This window comes from Penicillium lagena (assembly GCF_028827675.1).
Source record: "Penicillium lagena strain IBT 129212 chromosome Unknown utg000003l_segment0_segment0, whole genome shotgun sequence".
Classification (NCBI taxonomy): Eukaryota; Fungi; Ascomycota; class Eurotiomycetes; order Eurotiales; family Aspergillaceae; genus Penicillium; species Penicillium lagena.
The window spans coordinates 753,055-767,420 of record NW_026623224.1 but is presented as its reverse complement, the minus strand read 5'-3'; the positions used below and the strand labels follow the sequence as shown (position 1 = coordinate 767,420).

Genomic DNA, 14,366 nt, shown 5'->3' with positions numbered 1-14,366 from the left:
CGAATGGGCCGGAGTGGGGCTGCGGATTGGTGAGATTTGGGTAATCAACAGTCATGCAATTTTTACACGAGAACCAACATGACAAAATCATTGATCAGCTTCGAGTTTATAACTATTACATAGAACACTTACTACAAACTCCGAGACAACCACCCTCATTGCTGCGAGCAGATTTCCGAGCGCGGGGGTTCGCGGCTCTAGTTAACATTACACTTTCTCCCGAGCCTCCCCACTGGATAGATATACATTACCTATGCTAACTTAATTAGGACATGCCAGTTTGTTATCTAACCTGAAAGAAAACTGCCGATAGTTTCTCCACTCTTGTGTGCATGTATATAGACCAAACTCATTTAATAATTGTCCAGTTGGTGGATAGTGAAGCTAGCACATGGTAGAAAGTCTGTATAGTACACGTTTGCACAACTACTAACCTTCGGTAGCCCAGTTAGGCATCTGCAATTCTACCAATGGCTAAAACCCAAGCGATTACTCACTGAGGCCTATAATCCACCACTTGCTTCTGAACACGAGATACGTCAAAGCTGCCAACCTTTCAGCACCCAGCCAGCGACAAGAGAGAGATACCAATTAAGGATAAACGCTTAGCCCCGATCTTCTTTGCCTTGTCTTGAATAGGCTAAATCGACATAGTGGACCGTTCTGCCCCTACACTACTGCGTCAGAAAGATCCGTAGTGCCAAGTTGTGGCGGGCCTGCTCCCCCTAGTGTATTTATTTGCAGGGGTTTTTCCGGACCCATTCACCCCTCATACTTCTAGTTCCGCGATTACCTGGGATCTTTCCGTTGTCCCGGAAGCATCAACCGATATCCGGGAGGCACTATGTATTGGAGGGCATTCTGTATTAGAGGGGTATTTTCAACTCATGAGGGAGTTAAGACGTATTCATACTGGGGAAGGCAGGGTGAAACATTCCTCGTTGGTTCAACGATCGTGTATGTGGATTAACACCCCCAAGCTTTACGAAACAAGAGAGATTGGCAAATTTAGTTCAAGCATACTTAATGGAAGCGAAGGGACGCACGACATTCCTATTTAAATAGTAATATCTGACCCATGCCCCTCACTAACTCTTCGAAACTCTAGAAGATTTTGTTTGCTTCAACTCATATCTTGACTTAAAAAAGAAAATGAGCCCAGTCGTTACAAAACGCACTTCTCGCACCTTTAGTGGCAACCCCACGCCGGTCGCTGAGCAGGCAGACGATCTCGATGATAGGTGGATCGTGAAGGAGCGATCAATCGACGAAAGTCGCCCACTTAGGGTGGTTATCATCGGTGCGGGTGTCTCGGGAATCATGGCGTGTGTTCGCTTTGTGCAGAGAATTCCTAATCTGGAACTGTGCATTTACGACAAGAATGCGGATGTTGGAGGCACTTGGTTTGAGAATCGCTATCCAGGCTGCGCTTGTGGTATGATTTATTTCCCGCATGGTTCTTGTTTTGAAGCGCTCTGAAACTATACAGATATCCCGGCCCATACTTACCAGGCGACCTTTGAACCAAACAAAGAATGGTCACAATTTTACGCGAGCGCTCCCGAAATCCACAGATACTGGAAACGCGTTGCCTCTAAGTATGGGTGCATGAAATATATGAAGCTTAAGCAGAGGGTGTCTGAGGCAATCTGGGATGACGACCAGTCCAAGTGGTGCTTGAAGGTGAGCGTCACCTCCCAACCAAAATGCACTTGTTTGCTAACAGGCGGTAGATTCAAGATGCAGATAGTGGAACTATCTATTCGGACAAATGCGACCTTTTAATTCAGGCAACCGGGGCACTGAACGATTGGAAGTGGCCGAAGATCCCCGGTCTTCATGACTTCAAGGGGAAGCTCATGCACAGTGCCACGTGGGACGAAAGCTACGATTACAAGGCACGTTTAGTCAATGATTTAAGCACACGCAACGCAAATTGACGATTTAAATAGAGCCAGCGCGTTGCTGTTATCGGTAACGGGTCGAGTGGAATTCAGATCGTGCCTGCATTGTTACCCGATGTGACGCACATCGACCATTACGTTCGCAGCCGGACATGGATTGCGCCATCCTTTGCACGGGACCAAATCGATCGGCGTGGCAAGAAATTAGATAATAGTGAGGGTTCGCCAATAATTTACATGGATATTCAAAACTGATTTTGATAGTTTCGTTTACTCCCGAGGAGCTCGAGAGTTTTAAGAAGGACCACCAGGTGTACCAGAAGTTCCGTAAAGGCACGTTATTTTCTTTCTATTGATATGCAGTATACCTGACAATATGCAGAGGTCGAGTTACAACTACAGTCGATCCACGGAGCCACCTTGACAGGCTCTGAAATGCAGATCCATGGGCAACAGCATTTCGCCGAGAATATGAAGGCACGCTTGGCCAACAAGCCAGAGCTCTTTGACGAGCTTCTCCCTTCCTTCCCACCTGCTTGTCGGCGCCTGACCCCCGGACCAGGGTATCTGGAGGCATTGACTGATCCCAAGGTGGATATGATCAAATCAGAGATCGTCAAGGTTGACGAGACGGGTATCGTCACTGCTGACGGACAACACCGACCCGTTGATATGCTCGTCTGCGCCACTGGCTTTGACACATCATCTACGCCTCGCTTCCCTATCATCGGGTCTAAAGGAGTGTCACTGTCGGAGAAGTGGAAAGACACCCCGGAGAATTACTTGTCTGTGACAACAGACGGGTTCCCCAATTTCTTCATCTGCCTTGGACCTAACTCCGGTCTGGGCGAAGGCAACCTCCTCCTTCTCATTGAGAAGACAATAGACTACTTTACTGAATGCATACAAAAAATGCAGCGCGACAACATCCGCTCGATGACCGTGCGCCGTGACGCTGTTAGGCGGTTCACCAAGTATTGTGACCAGTACTTCTCCCTCACGGTGTTCAGTAGCAAGTGCCGCAGCTGGTACAAAGGCGGCACCGAGGAGGGACGAGTCGTTGCACTTTGGCCAGGTTCCTCGTTGCATGCTATGAAGGCATTTGCCAATCCGAGGTGGGAAGACTTTGAGTACGAGTATCTCGACGACAACCCTACTGGCTGGCTGGGCGACGGGTGGACGGAGAACGAGAAATACAACCGCATCAACGTGGACTACTTGGATGACGACCAGATCGACTTTCCTCAGCCGGCATCGGAATTTACAATCTCTGTCTAGGATGATAAATTCAATCTTTTTCTGTAGTAAAATTGGTGATATCATCGATTCGGATTACGCTACCGTACCGTATCACAATACTCGTTTGGTGGCGTAGGTCGCCAAACTGTGAAATACGCATACCCAGCACCTTTCCCCTCTGCCCCCGGCCTTCTTCGGCTTCTTCACTTATCGCTTCCCCGGATCGCATGTTCCCCAAATGGATGCGCCCGAACATGAAGCCCGCCGAGAAGCACTTTCGCTGTACTGTTTGCCAACGAGCATTCACGCGCATTGATCATCTCAAACGACACCATCTGCGCCGTCAGTACCCCCAGCCTTGTTCTCCTGGTCGCAGCTAACCCCGGTCCAGACTCGGGCCAGAAGCCCTACTCGTGTGTCTTCTGCAATGAAGCCTTTGCGCGCTGGTAGGTAGTCCGGTAGCCTGGACTGTCCTGGTTTCTAAATTCTTTGCTTATAGCGATAATCTCCGCGACCACTACACCGATTGCGTCAAGCGCGGAGATCGGAAGATTCCCGAAACTGGCCAAAGGGGTCGACGGCGTCATGCGTGTCAATCGGTGAGCTTATCTCACGCACAAGACCCAAAATAAAATACTAACCCTCTGTCTTCGCTAAAGTGTATGTCTATGAAACTCCGTTGCGACGGCCAGAGCCCCTGCGGATCGTGTCAAAAGAGAAACCTCGAGTGCAACAATGAGCAACCGGAACCGTCGAAACAGCCAGAGCTGGACTATAGTATGGAACTGGTTATGATTCTGGCCTAGGTGGATACCATACTGACCTCCATATAGGCGAACCCTCTGTGAAATCCGAGGTGCCCGGACAGCCATCAGACCGTGGATCAATTAAGTTCCTACTCAATGCCGGCTACAACAGTTTCACCGAAGGCTTTCGACTTCCCCCTCGGAGTGACCGGCCACGGGGTGCATTATTCGACAGCAACCAAAATGAGTTAGAGGAGAGTGAGAACAGCATGTTCCCGTATAACATGGAGAGTGGCCAAACGAACTATACCCCAGCTATGCTGGATTCCGATCCTACGGCACTTCAGTTCTACCAGGATACATTTCTGGACTTTTTCAATGGGCCTTTCGGAGATGCTCATAAAATACAAGGGGATCCGTATTCCGGAGTGGCCTACCAGGCTATCGGACCACCGGGACAAGATCCCAGCCTGGCACTATCCGGAGAAAATGCGATGTTCGAGCCGGAACGACCCTTTTCAGCGGCGCTTATCCAGTCCATACTGGCACGAGCATGGACACTCCCGCTGGATGCCAAAGCCCAAGAAGAAATTTCCACAAGCCTCAACTTCTTACTCACCACTGCTCGCATTCGGAAGTTCGTGGCCCTGTATTTTAAATACTGGCATCCGAGTTGCAAGATGATACACCGTCCATCATTTGACCCGGAGACAGCCACCCTGCCACTGCTGGCTTCGGTCGTTTTTATGGGAGCCATGTATGCGACCGACCAGGGAGAGGCCTATGTTGCCAAAAGGGTGCTCGACTTTGCAGAACTCTTTATTTTCTCCTGTGATGTTTATTCTGCAGAAAACGACATTGTAAACGTTTTCTCTGGGAACAGATGTTTTGAAAATGAGTCGAACGACTGGGTCAAGTTCCAGAATTTCCAAGCTGGATTCCTTATTACCATAGTCCAGTACTGGGCGGGCAGTAAGGTTTCCCGGAGTCGTGCGATGGAGAATCGGTTCAGTGAAGTTGTTAAGGTGTGTACCTTGCGATCTCTGAATGTATTGTCAATTAACACATTTGGTGACAGGTTACTCGGCGTCTACGGCTTTTAAAGTGTCGCCATACTCCCCGTGATCGAGTCTTGGAAAGCTTGTGGATCCAGACAGAGTGCCGTATTCGGTATGTATAGTTAGCAAAAATGGAGGCAGCTCAAGCTAACCGCCTCCAGCTGTGTCAATATTGTGATTTCACTGGATTGCGCCTTCTTCTTCTACCAGAATCATCCTTGTCGCTTTACTCATACGGAGATGGAATGCGACCTACCATGTTACGACTCGCTGTTTCGGTCTGATCATCCATTTAGAGAGCCTAACTTCCGATATACACGCGACCTTACAATTTCCGAGGCCTTTCAAAACTTGTTTGAAGAGGAGCCCGGACGTGACTCTCCACCACATTCACCTGGAATCAACCGGATGGACCTCACTGTGCTGGACATGTGGTCCTTGATTCACAGTATGTGCTTTCAAACCAAACTTAGGTCCATAGCCACTGACCATCAGTATAGTTCTATACGCATTCATCAACACCCACATGACCTTGTTAGGGCCGCGCATCCGTCACCGCAAACCCGAACAAAATGGAAACTATGCAGCCTCAGGCACAAATCCAATCAACTCCATGCCAGACGACTCGGTCCTTAAAGCCATTCGGACAGCATTATCCCAGTGGCATAATAACTGGGAGGCATTACGCAGCAAACTCTCAGGTGAGGAATGGGCTTCAATGGGGTTCTATAAGAATGGATATAATTTCTGGCTTGTTTCGCAGCTGCTGATGACCAAGAAAGATGCGGTTGATGTGGTCATGAACATGGAGGTCAACTGTGAAGATAAACTACAGAAGTTGAAGGTGCTATTGCGCGATGAGAAGGAGTAGAAAGGCTCATTGTTCTACCATGAAGGGAATGCTCGTGTCAAGATATATACCGGCGTTGGATATGTATTTGTGGGAGGCTGGCTTGATTTGGTGTTGATCTTTTACAGTTTATATCCCTGGGTGGACTCTGGTTATCTGGCTATTTATATTACTCGCACATAGATGAACATATCACACTTCCAGGTGCGGCAGTGTACTCAACGCTCACCAGCTCTTGACACACGACCAGACCTCGGACCGAGTAGTCGTCATACTCTAGACAGTGCCTAGGTCTAGTATCCCTATGCATATCCTAAGTTCCAAAACGTCTCAATATTCTTACCCGTATCCTCATCTACATACGGTGGAGGATCCGCGAAAGTGACATGTTCACCATGCAACTCCGCAACTTTGCCGGTCAAAGAGGGGTTTGCTATGAACCGAGCCACAGCCTTCTGCGCAGTCGACATTGGCGTGAGAACCATGGACTTGAACAGCTCTGCACTAGGTGCAATATTCGTTTCTATTTGGACGTCAGCTGGGTAATCTCCACGATCCAGGGTTCTCTTCACGTACCGATAACAGCAGGTGCTAATGCATTAATCCGGATCTGCTCGTTTTCCAACGACCGAGCCAGGGACCGTACGAGTCCTATGACCGCGTGCTTGGAGGCGGCGTACATTGGTGCAATCGCAAAGGGATATAGACCCGCATTAGAGGCGGTGCAAACAATAAGCCCCTTAGAATTGCCCTCCGACGCGATGTTTTTAGAAATATAGTGAATGCCGAGTTGAACGGCTACCCCATATCAATGTTAGATGGTCAGTGTTGTGCCAAATGCGATACACTCACAGTAAATAAGTCCTACTAGGTTAACATTCAATGTCGCTAGATTTGGCTTGACGAGACCTTTTCCTGCATCATCAAAGGTTCTTGATGGCAACAGACTGCCCTTCTCCGTTATTCCGGCATTCGCAAAGACGATGTCGATCCGGCCTTGTTGAGCATGTATCTTCTCGAATGTGGCGGCTTGGCTCTCCCAAGAAGAAACATCGCATTCCTCAAATGTAATACTAGCGGCTGGGAATTTCATACGCAGGTCTTTCAGCGTCTGGGCGCCTGTCGTTGGATTGTTGTCGAGAATTGTAATGTGCGTGTTGGGTTCTGCAATGAGGTGTCGGGTGATGCCCAGCCCAATGCCAGATGCTCCGCCTAGATGTGGGTTAATTTTGAATACTATCTGAAAGTAATAGCCAGCTATTCAATTCTTACCAGTGACTATAATACATCTGGCAGGCGCCATGCTGTTATCTTGAAGTGGTGATGGACCTAGACAAAAGTTTGGTCCGAGGAAGTTTCTTTCTGTTTCATGGAAATAAATTGTCCTAGTACGCGCCAAAAACCGTATATCTCGTATTTGTAAATCCGGTATGTGTGAACTCTCTCCACCTCATTTGCTTCCCCGCATTGTTGTTTCGTGGAGCAGGGGGATTTCCGGTTTCTGCGGAGTAATGGATCCATGGATGCCAATACCATGCTAACCCATGCACACTTCCACTACCTGACTTTTACTCGCAGGTAACACCGTGAGAGCTGAAAGCTCATTACAGCTTGGCCTTCTTATTATTCTAATTTAAATTTCACACTGTCTCGGCCGGGTCTTATCGGCATAATTTACTCAACGACGACGCCTTCTACTCTCCACCCCCCGCATGATCAAGCCGATGTACGGAATTAGCGAGGATTATCCTTGTCTCAAGAGCTTCGAGGCGGAAATAAGACCCTTGTGTGACTTCATCAGATGGCATGGCTCGGCTTTCGTCTCCAATCTACTTGCCGAGGCACGCCACCTGATCTTCAGCGAATGCCTGAAAGTGTCCAGGATGCTCGGCCTGGTTGCTCCCCGTGTAGCCTGTTACCGGAGTCACAGTAATAATAATAATAATCGCAATATTTTAAGCATTTCCCCTCTTGTCCCTTTGTTATGCGATATCGGCATGAATCGAGTGCATGTATCCTTCATAGCAATAAACCCCCACAGGAGTCATACTTAGTACAGTAGTATACCACCACAACAAGCCCTTACCCTAAGAGGAACTGATAGACCTACCCCATATTCTGTTAACGAATCCCAACCACCAGATAATTGTCCAAGCGTACAGCAACGGAGCTTAACAAAGGAGACCGCCTTGACCGTGCTTTAAAGACGTCGGGAGCCCTCAATTCTGCAAACCCTCTCCCACTATTCCTTTTCTTCGGAGTGTTACTGCCAGATTTTGTCCTTCTGGCAACACCTAGCCAGACTATGCGCAAGACTTAGAATGCGACCACTAGTTTTTCTCGATCTCTTCCTCTAGTTTGAACATCCTTCTCTCAACTGAGTGAATATCACCATCGAAATGCCACTTGGAATCCTAGACGATACCAAGGTGGAGCACGTTCCAGGCACAGCCCCGTTAAACCATCTTCAAGACACCAACACCTATTCAGGAATTGACCCTAGTCTCCTCAAACATGACCCAACTGGAAATTTTGTACTTGTTCCCCAGCCATCCGACTCGCCAAATGATCCATATAATTGGCCGCGACGAAAGAAGGAGTTGTTTACCGTAACCTTTGGTTGGGGATGCGGATGTGTTGGAGGTAAGATGTATTTCTATGCACATTATTCCAAGAATCTAAAACTGGGCGACTCTTGCTAGCTGTCGGTCCGCTGCTCGGAGGAGCTTTTGTGCCACTAGCCAAAGAATTCGATGTGTCACTAAGCACATTCGTCTCCGGGGTTCAAGGGGGAACAATTGCCGCGATCGCTGTTGGCAGTCTGATATTCAACTCGCTAGCTGTGAAATATGGCAAACGTCCCATCTACTTGTCCACCACGGTGGGGCTCATGGTTTCGTGTTTCTGGGCAGCAGCAGCAAAAAGTTTCCCGTCTCTTGTTGCGGCAAGGGTGCTTTGTGGCTTGTGCATGGCACCATTCGAAGCGTTGATACCGGCTTCGATTGCAGACATATGGTGGGTATAGTGAATATCCCTTCTTCTATAGCTGACATGTCGTCTAGGTTTGTTCATGAAAGAGGATTTCGCACAGCGGTGTTTAACTTGGGTGTCTTGGGAGGGATCAATCTTGCAGTTCCAATTGGTGAGTCGGGAAAATCACAATTAGGAGGGACACTGACCCTTATTCATTAATAGCTGCGGCAATCATTCAATATGGATCGTATCATATTGCAATGTACGCGATGGGTGGTGCATTTGCGCTGGCACTAATCATGATTTTCTTCTGGATGCCTGAGTCGGCTTATGCTCGGGAGGCATTGAACATCGATACAGGTAACGAGAAGGTTGGTAGATATCGCAAACGATCTGGTATACTTCAACTGATAATAACTAGGTTGTTGTGGAAGGCGGAGCAAAATTGCGACAACTCGATCACCCACAACCTACTGGAGAACAACCTAATTCATGGACCAAGGAGCTGCTTCCGTATAGTGGCTATATCAACCCAGTCTCGTTTTGGAATACTCTTCTTCGGCCATTCTATCTACTTGCCTCGCCCAATGTTCTCTGGGCAGTTTTACTCTTTACAACCTGTATCTCATGGCTGGTGGGAATCTCTCTCACGCTATCTCAGATTTTCTCTGCGCCGCCCTACAATTTCTCTGTGGGAGCTGTCGGAGCGACGAACCTCTCGTCCTTCGTAGCGTCTGTCCTTGGCACGGTGATTGCAGGCCCTCTAATTGACGGAATGGTAAAACAAATGTCCAAAATGAACGGTGGCATATTTGGTATGGCATTCATCTCTTAATCCGAAAACCTCCATTCCTCATAACCTATCTTCACAGAACCTGAATTCCGCCTCCCCATTATGATCACCTACCTCCTCTTCACAGCAACTGGTTTCTTTGCATGGGGGCAGTCAGCTTACGAACAGGAGCCGTGGCCAATCCCAGTGATAGTCTGTCTGGGGTTGATCAATTTTGGTGTTCAGCTGGGAACCACCGGCGTCGTCACGTACATCGTGGACTGTCATCGCGAGAAAGCAGGCGAGGCCTTTGCGACGATGAATTTTATCAAGAATCTTTTCGCGTTTGGGTTATCGTTTTATATCAACGACTGGATTGCGAATCAGGGTATTCGAGATTGTTTCTTTACTATCGGAGGTATTACGATGGGCGTTACTTTTCTGACGATTCCTATGTGAGTTTCCCCGACCCCAGCAATAGAACTAGAAGACTAATTGGCTCTTTTTATTATTCAGGTATATCTTTGGCAAACGAGCCCGAAGCTGGGTTCAGCGACACGGAATTGCGGATCGACTGTAGATCATGGAGGGCGGTATACTTATAACAAATATGATATAGGAGATAAAGAATACTTAGCAAGGAAAATTCATGTTTTCAATTATTGATAATAACATAGAGAACACATGCATTCTGGCATTATGGACCAATACTTAGAAGTCATCCTCCTCTGACTGGCCTTTCGTACCCGCGCTGCTTCTTCAGCTCGTAGCCACACAGTTAACCTCTAGCAGACTATCATCAACCTAATTGTTTCATAACAGTGTCAGCTCTCAATCCTCTTTCTTGTCCGGGTGCCAACTTACATTTGTACAGACGAACTCATCGGTCCCAATTGGACTAGTGACATGAATATCGCTGGCGTAAATATCCGAGCACACCTGGAGACAATTAGAATACCACCATCACTTCTATATAAAAAGGCTATCACTCACATCAGGGCTCGAGCAGACAATCGTTCCAACATCTGGGTTATTTGCGCCAGACGTCACCCCCTTGAAGTTGGTGAAGTGGACATCGGAGATGGTGAGGTTGCTCTGTATTTGAGGAATCAAATTAGCTGACTGATAATGGTACAGCCGTATAAACATACCGGGTACTCATTGCACAGAGTCATATTACTTTGTCCATAGCACTGAGTCACTTCGATAGCCCAGTCAACGTTCTCGATGGTCATCGTGTCGTAGGTGATATTCTGCACGCTTCCCAAACCGCCGCCGCCCTGGAGGTCTGCAGACATTTCAGAAGGTAGACCAGGCCATACTTTGATACGTGCGCCGTCCTGAGTGTTGAGTTAGGGGTTTATCCGCTCGGAAAATATGGATAGCACCTACCGACGCGTTGAACATGGACACGTTGTATACAAGTACATTCTGTACTATGTCAATCTCGCCCTTGTATTGGCCTAGTGAACCAACGGAGATGCCGTGGGAGCCATTGCAGTGGAGATTTTGGACCAGGATTTCGGTGGTATTGGGCTTGAAAGAGACACAATCTGTCCCAGTATAAGCAACCGGGCAATATGAAGATAATATCGACTACTTACCGTCACCGTTGTTGATGATAGAGTCCTGAATGACAACATTGGTCGAGCGATATATATCCCTATATAATATATCAGTATCTACTCCAGAATCCCAATGTCGTACTCACCATCCATCAGTATTCTTAGCTTCATTTTTACTCGTGCTATAGCCACCAATATCGATGCCCTGAAACAAGACGTCCGACGAATTGGCCACAAAGTGATACCACTGCGGCGAGTACCGGAGCTTGAGCGGGCCAATGGTACCGCCGTGCAATCCAATAACACCGACGAGAATCGGGCGCAGGATCAGATCATTCTCAGCGTAGAGATCATACCATACCTGGCCGTTGCCATTCAGCTCACCGTCGCCGTAGATATTGACGTCTTCGCCTCCCAAATTGAAGAATGTCGTGGCATTCTGGTAGGTGTGTTTGAAGGAGTGTGCTTGCCAGTAGTCTGTGTTGTTGGTGAACGTGACCGTACCCAGGATTTCTTTCGAAATAGGTCAGCAAGATCGTTAATTGTTTCTTCTTAAGCACATACCCAGATCTACATGCTTCAGAAACGTCATGTCGAGAGCTGTGCCAATGGTATACTCTTTATCGGCATCGAAAACGACTTTTCCGCCATTATTACAATCCTTCAATGCAGACAGGATATTTTCAGCATCGTCGCGCCCGTCACCGTGGCAGGGTACATGGCAAGTCCTCGTTCTGGGATGGCTGGGAGGCAGAGGCCGGAAGGGATGATGTGGCTTGCATGCATCGGTTCGCGAGTGAGGATCAACTCGCGACTTGGGTTCAGGCCGAGAGTGTGGATTCGAGTGAGGACTACCCTCCACAGCAAGAGCAAGCCCCAGAGCAAGGACCGCAGCCTGCGCAACTGTATTGGCGAATTTCATGGTGGCTGATGACAATAGTCAGGAGTTACTTTTTTGGATCTGTATGTCTGCACACTGCCCAAACACCACAAAACGACCTGGCGGGCCTATATATAGTTAGCTGCAATTAAGCATCGTCGCATTGTTTATGGCGCGCTAGATTGCAGCGCACGCTCTTCATTCGGTGGGGTAAATCGCTTCCCCTCCACATTAATCCGGGGAAAGCGTGCCGGCGGAACAACTGTTGAGGAGGCCGAGGAATAACGTGGGGTTGGGATCGTTTTGCGCGTGTTGAAGACGGCGTGCAGAGGAGTGGGCGCGCCATGGCGTGTCCGATAGGAGGAATATTTGGTTGGCAAAGCCCCCGATTGGGAGGAAAAATCCGGGTAAACGCCTTGGGTCAATTCACCAGCTAGCTAGGAGTGGGAGACGACTGTGAGTCTACTGTTGCAAGTAAATTATTGGTGTTTGCTGCTCCGTTCTTTGAATCTAGTACATAGGTCACTTGGGAATGCTTGATATGTACAGCGGGTGTCCATAGAACGAAAAGACTGACGTCGACAACAAAAAGAACTAGCTCGAATCGCAGCCCTTTTTTTACATTCACCGCACAACTCAAAGCTTCTATCTATAGATACCAAAGTCTCAGCATTCATTGCCTCTTCCACCTGTAGTCAAGCTGTCGCCCCGTTTATGACTTCTTCACAGCAGCCTCCGCCTTCTCAACAACCTCCTTAGTCGAAGCCTCGGCTTCGTGCGCGATCTCCTTGATAGCAGCGGCATCAGAGCCTTTCTGGCTACGCTCCCACGCATAAATACGGCCCACTTGCACGACACCCACGCATCCGAGGAAGAAGTTGACAGCGGCCAGCCTACAGCGATGTTTGGTCAGCATTGGGCAGCAACAGTACCACAGGGGAAGAACGCACAGGACGTTACGGGGCTTGATAATAAGGCACCATCTGGTCCAGATGGCCCCCGTGGCCATGAGAGCGGCGTTCTGGGTCAGGGAGAGCTTCTCGGGGGGACGGCTGAAGTCGGAGATACCGGCGATGACCAGCGCCCACTGTAGAGAGCAATGCATCAGCAATGGCCTTTTTCCAAGCACTTTGAACACATGGCATAGCAGTCCGGATATATATCTGGGGAATATCGCGCGGAACAGGGAGTGGATCGGGAATAAAATCAATTCGAGTCGAGTCGAGTCATACCTTCATAACAGGGGCCCTATCCAGATAGCATTTCCATTAGTATGAAGATCTATCACCACGGTCTAGAAAAAGCGTACCAGAAATGCACCGTCTTCACACCCACAGGGCTATTCCAGAGACGCTGGAAAGTGCTCTGCTGCTCTGCCGCAGCGTCGGAGCTCTGGAAGCGGAAGCCCGTGCCGCCCGGCCGGCGGAATGGCCCGGAGGCATTGCGAAAGGTAAAGCGAGCGTTGTTGAGGAAGCGGAATCCCACACGAGACGACATGGTGACGGTATAAGGGGGATGTGGTGCGACCGCAGCGCTGGCGTTGGAGTTTGGGGAGAAAGGAAGAGGTGAGTCGGCGATATCGGGTTGGTTACTAAGTCGGTCAAGGGAGTTTTCCGTCGGATAAGGAGAGACTGCCACACCACGGACACAACTAGAATTCAGAATAAATAGAGACGAGGATATGTAAAGTAGTTCTACTCTCCTTCAGACACTTCTCACTTGCTTGACTTCCTCACCTGCGATCGAGGCATTTGCCCTGCTGACATAACCACCCCCTAATCGGGCCTAGCGCACTCTCCCGACTTCCTCTCTCCCGGGCCAACATCTCGTTCGACAGCCACATCCACCCTCATTGCCCGCCATGTCCGGCAAGTACGTCTTTACCAAGGGCCTGAAGGAGCTCCGGTTCCTCTTCTGCCACACCTCCGAGCAGAGCGCACCCACACGGTGAGTCTAGGGTACTGTGAACACAGTCGGCAATCCACTAACGTGTCTGTTCAATGGCTCCAGGACCTTCCTCAACCGCGCTTATCCCACCATGAAGAAGCACAACCCGCACACTCCCATTATGATGCGTGAGGCGATGGATACTGAGCCGCGGGTTTTCGCGCGATACGGTATGGATAAGGACCCATTGAAGACGGACTGTCAGAACCGATTGAAGAAAGAATACGGGCTAACAATGGATGAATATGCAGAGTTCGGAAAGGAGAAGCAGGAGGCATTGTCGGGTAAGTTTGAATCGAATCAATTGGACAACTTGATTGCTAACTTCCTGTCTACCAGGCTTGTCGGAGCAGCAGATCGAAGAACGGATCACGAATCTGGTGAAAGCGTCCTCATAATCCTAGGATGTTCTGTCCTACACCCAATTCACGA

At 48.9% G+C, this 14,366-nt stretch overlaps 7 protein-coding genes across 7 annotated transcripts; 4 read left to right on the top strand and 3 right to left on the bottom strand.

Annotated features, from left to right (window-relative positions):
- Nucleotides 1-1,152: 1,152 nt before the first annotated feature.
- N7510_005448 (flavin-containing monooxygenase) lies at nt 1,153-3,182 on the top strand (the record flags this gene model as incomplete). Its single annotated transcript, XM_056977374.1, has 6 exons — nt 1,153-1,435; nt 1,490-1,683; nt 1,734-1,907; nt 1,953-2,118; nt 2,169-2,231; nt 2,287-3,182. The coding sequence occupies 6 exons, from the start codon at nt 1,153-1,155 to the stop codon at nt 3,180-3,182; spliced, it is 1,776 nt and encodes a 591-aa protein (XP_056833406.1).
- Nucleotides 3,183-3,370: 188 nt separating this feature from the next.
- Nucleotides 3,371-5,818, top strand: N7510_005447 (uncharacterized protein; the record flags this gene model as incomplete). The annotated part of the gene is made up of 8 exons (XM_056977373.1): nt 3,371-3,485; nt 3,535-3,589; nt 3,643-3,742; nt 3,803-3,920; nt 3,977-4,914; nt 4,968-5,059; nt 5,109-5,395; nt 5,448-5,818. 8 exons carry the CDS (start codon nt 3,371-3,373, stop codon nt 5,816-5,818), a joined length of 2,076 nt encoding a protein of 691 aa, XP_056833405.1.
- A 148-nt stretch (nt 5,819-5,966) lies between these two features.
- N7510_005446 (putative short chain dehydrogenase/reductase) lies at nt 5,967-7,100 on the bottom strand (the record flags this gene model as incomplete). The annotated part of the gene is made up of 5 exons (XM_056977372.1): nt 5,967-6,073; nt 6,141-6,320; nt 6,374-6,595; nt 6,650-7,009; nt 7,070-7,100. 5 exons carry the CDS (start codon nt 7,098-7,100, stop codon nt 5,967-5,969), a joined length of 900 nt encoding a protein of 299 aa, XP_056833404.1.
- A 1,096-nt stretch (nt 7,101-8,196) lies between these two features.
- Nucleotides 8,197-10,122, top strand: N7510_005445 (uncharacterized protein; the record flags this gene model as incomplete). The annotated part of the gene is made up of 7 exons (XM_056977371.1): nt 8,197-8,440; nt 8,500-8,812; nt 8,860-8,939; nt 8,993-9,141; nt 9,192-9,585; nt 9,643-9,997; nt 10,059-10,122. The coding sequence occupies 7 exons, from the start codon at nt 8,197-8,199 to the stop codon at nt 10,120-10,122; spliced, it is 1,599 nt and encodes a 532-aa protein (XP_056833403.1).
- A 179-nt stretch (nt 10,123-10,301) lies between these two features.
- On the bottom strand, nt 10,302-12,029 carry N7510_005444 (putative extracellular exo-polygalacturonase; the record flags this gene model as incomplete). Its single annotated transcript, XM_056977370.1, has 8 exons — nt 10,302-10,346; nt 10,407-10,481; nt 10,536-10,637; nt 10,694-10,882; nt 10,935-11,095; nt 11,147-11,205; nt 11,254-11,620; nt 11,672-12,029. 8 exons carry the CDS (start codon nt 12,027-12,029, stop codon nt 10,302-10,304), a joined length of 1,356 nt encoding a protein of 451 aa, XP_056833402.1.
- A 670-nt stretch (nt 12,030-12,699) lies between these two features.
- On the bottom strand, nt 12,700-13,484 carry N7510_005443 (mitochondrial pyruvate carrier family protein; the record flags this gene model as incomplete). The annotated part of the gene is made up of 4 exons (XM_056977369.1): nt 12,700-12,880; nt 12,938-13,074; nt 13,220-13,235; nt 13,297-13,484. The coding sequence occupies 4 exons, from the start codon at nt 13,482-13,484 to the stop codon at nt 12,700-12,702; spliced, it is 522 nt and encodes a 173-aa protein (XP_056833401.1).
- Nucleotides 13,485-13,848: 364 nt separating this feature from the next.
- N7510_005442 (L51/S25/CI-B8 domain-containing protein) lies at nt 13,849-14,332 on the top strand (the record flags this gene model as incomplete). The annotated part of the gene is made up of 3 exons (XM_056977368.1): nt 13,849-13,934; nt 13,998-14,218; nt 14,274-14,332. The coding sequence occupies 3 exons, from the start codon at nt 13,849-13,851 to the stop codon at nt 14,330-14,332; spliced, it is 366 nt and encodes a 121-aa protein (XP_056833400.1).
- Between the last annotated feature and the right edge of the window lie 34 nt (nt 14,333-14,366).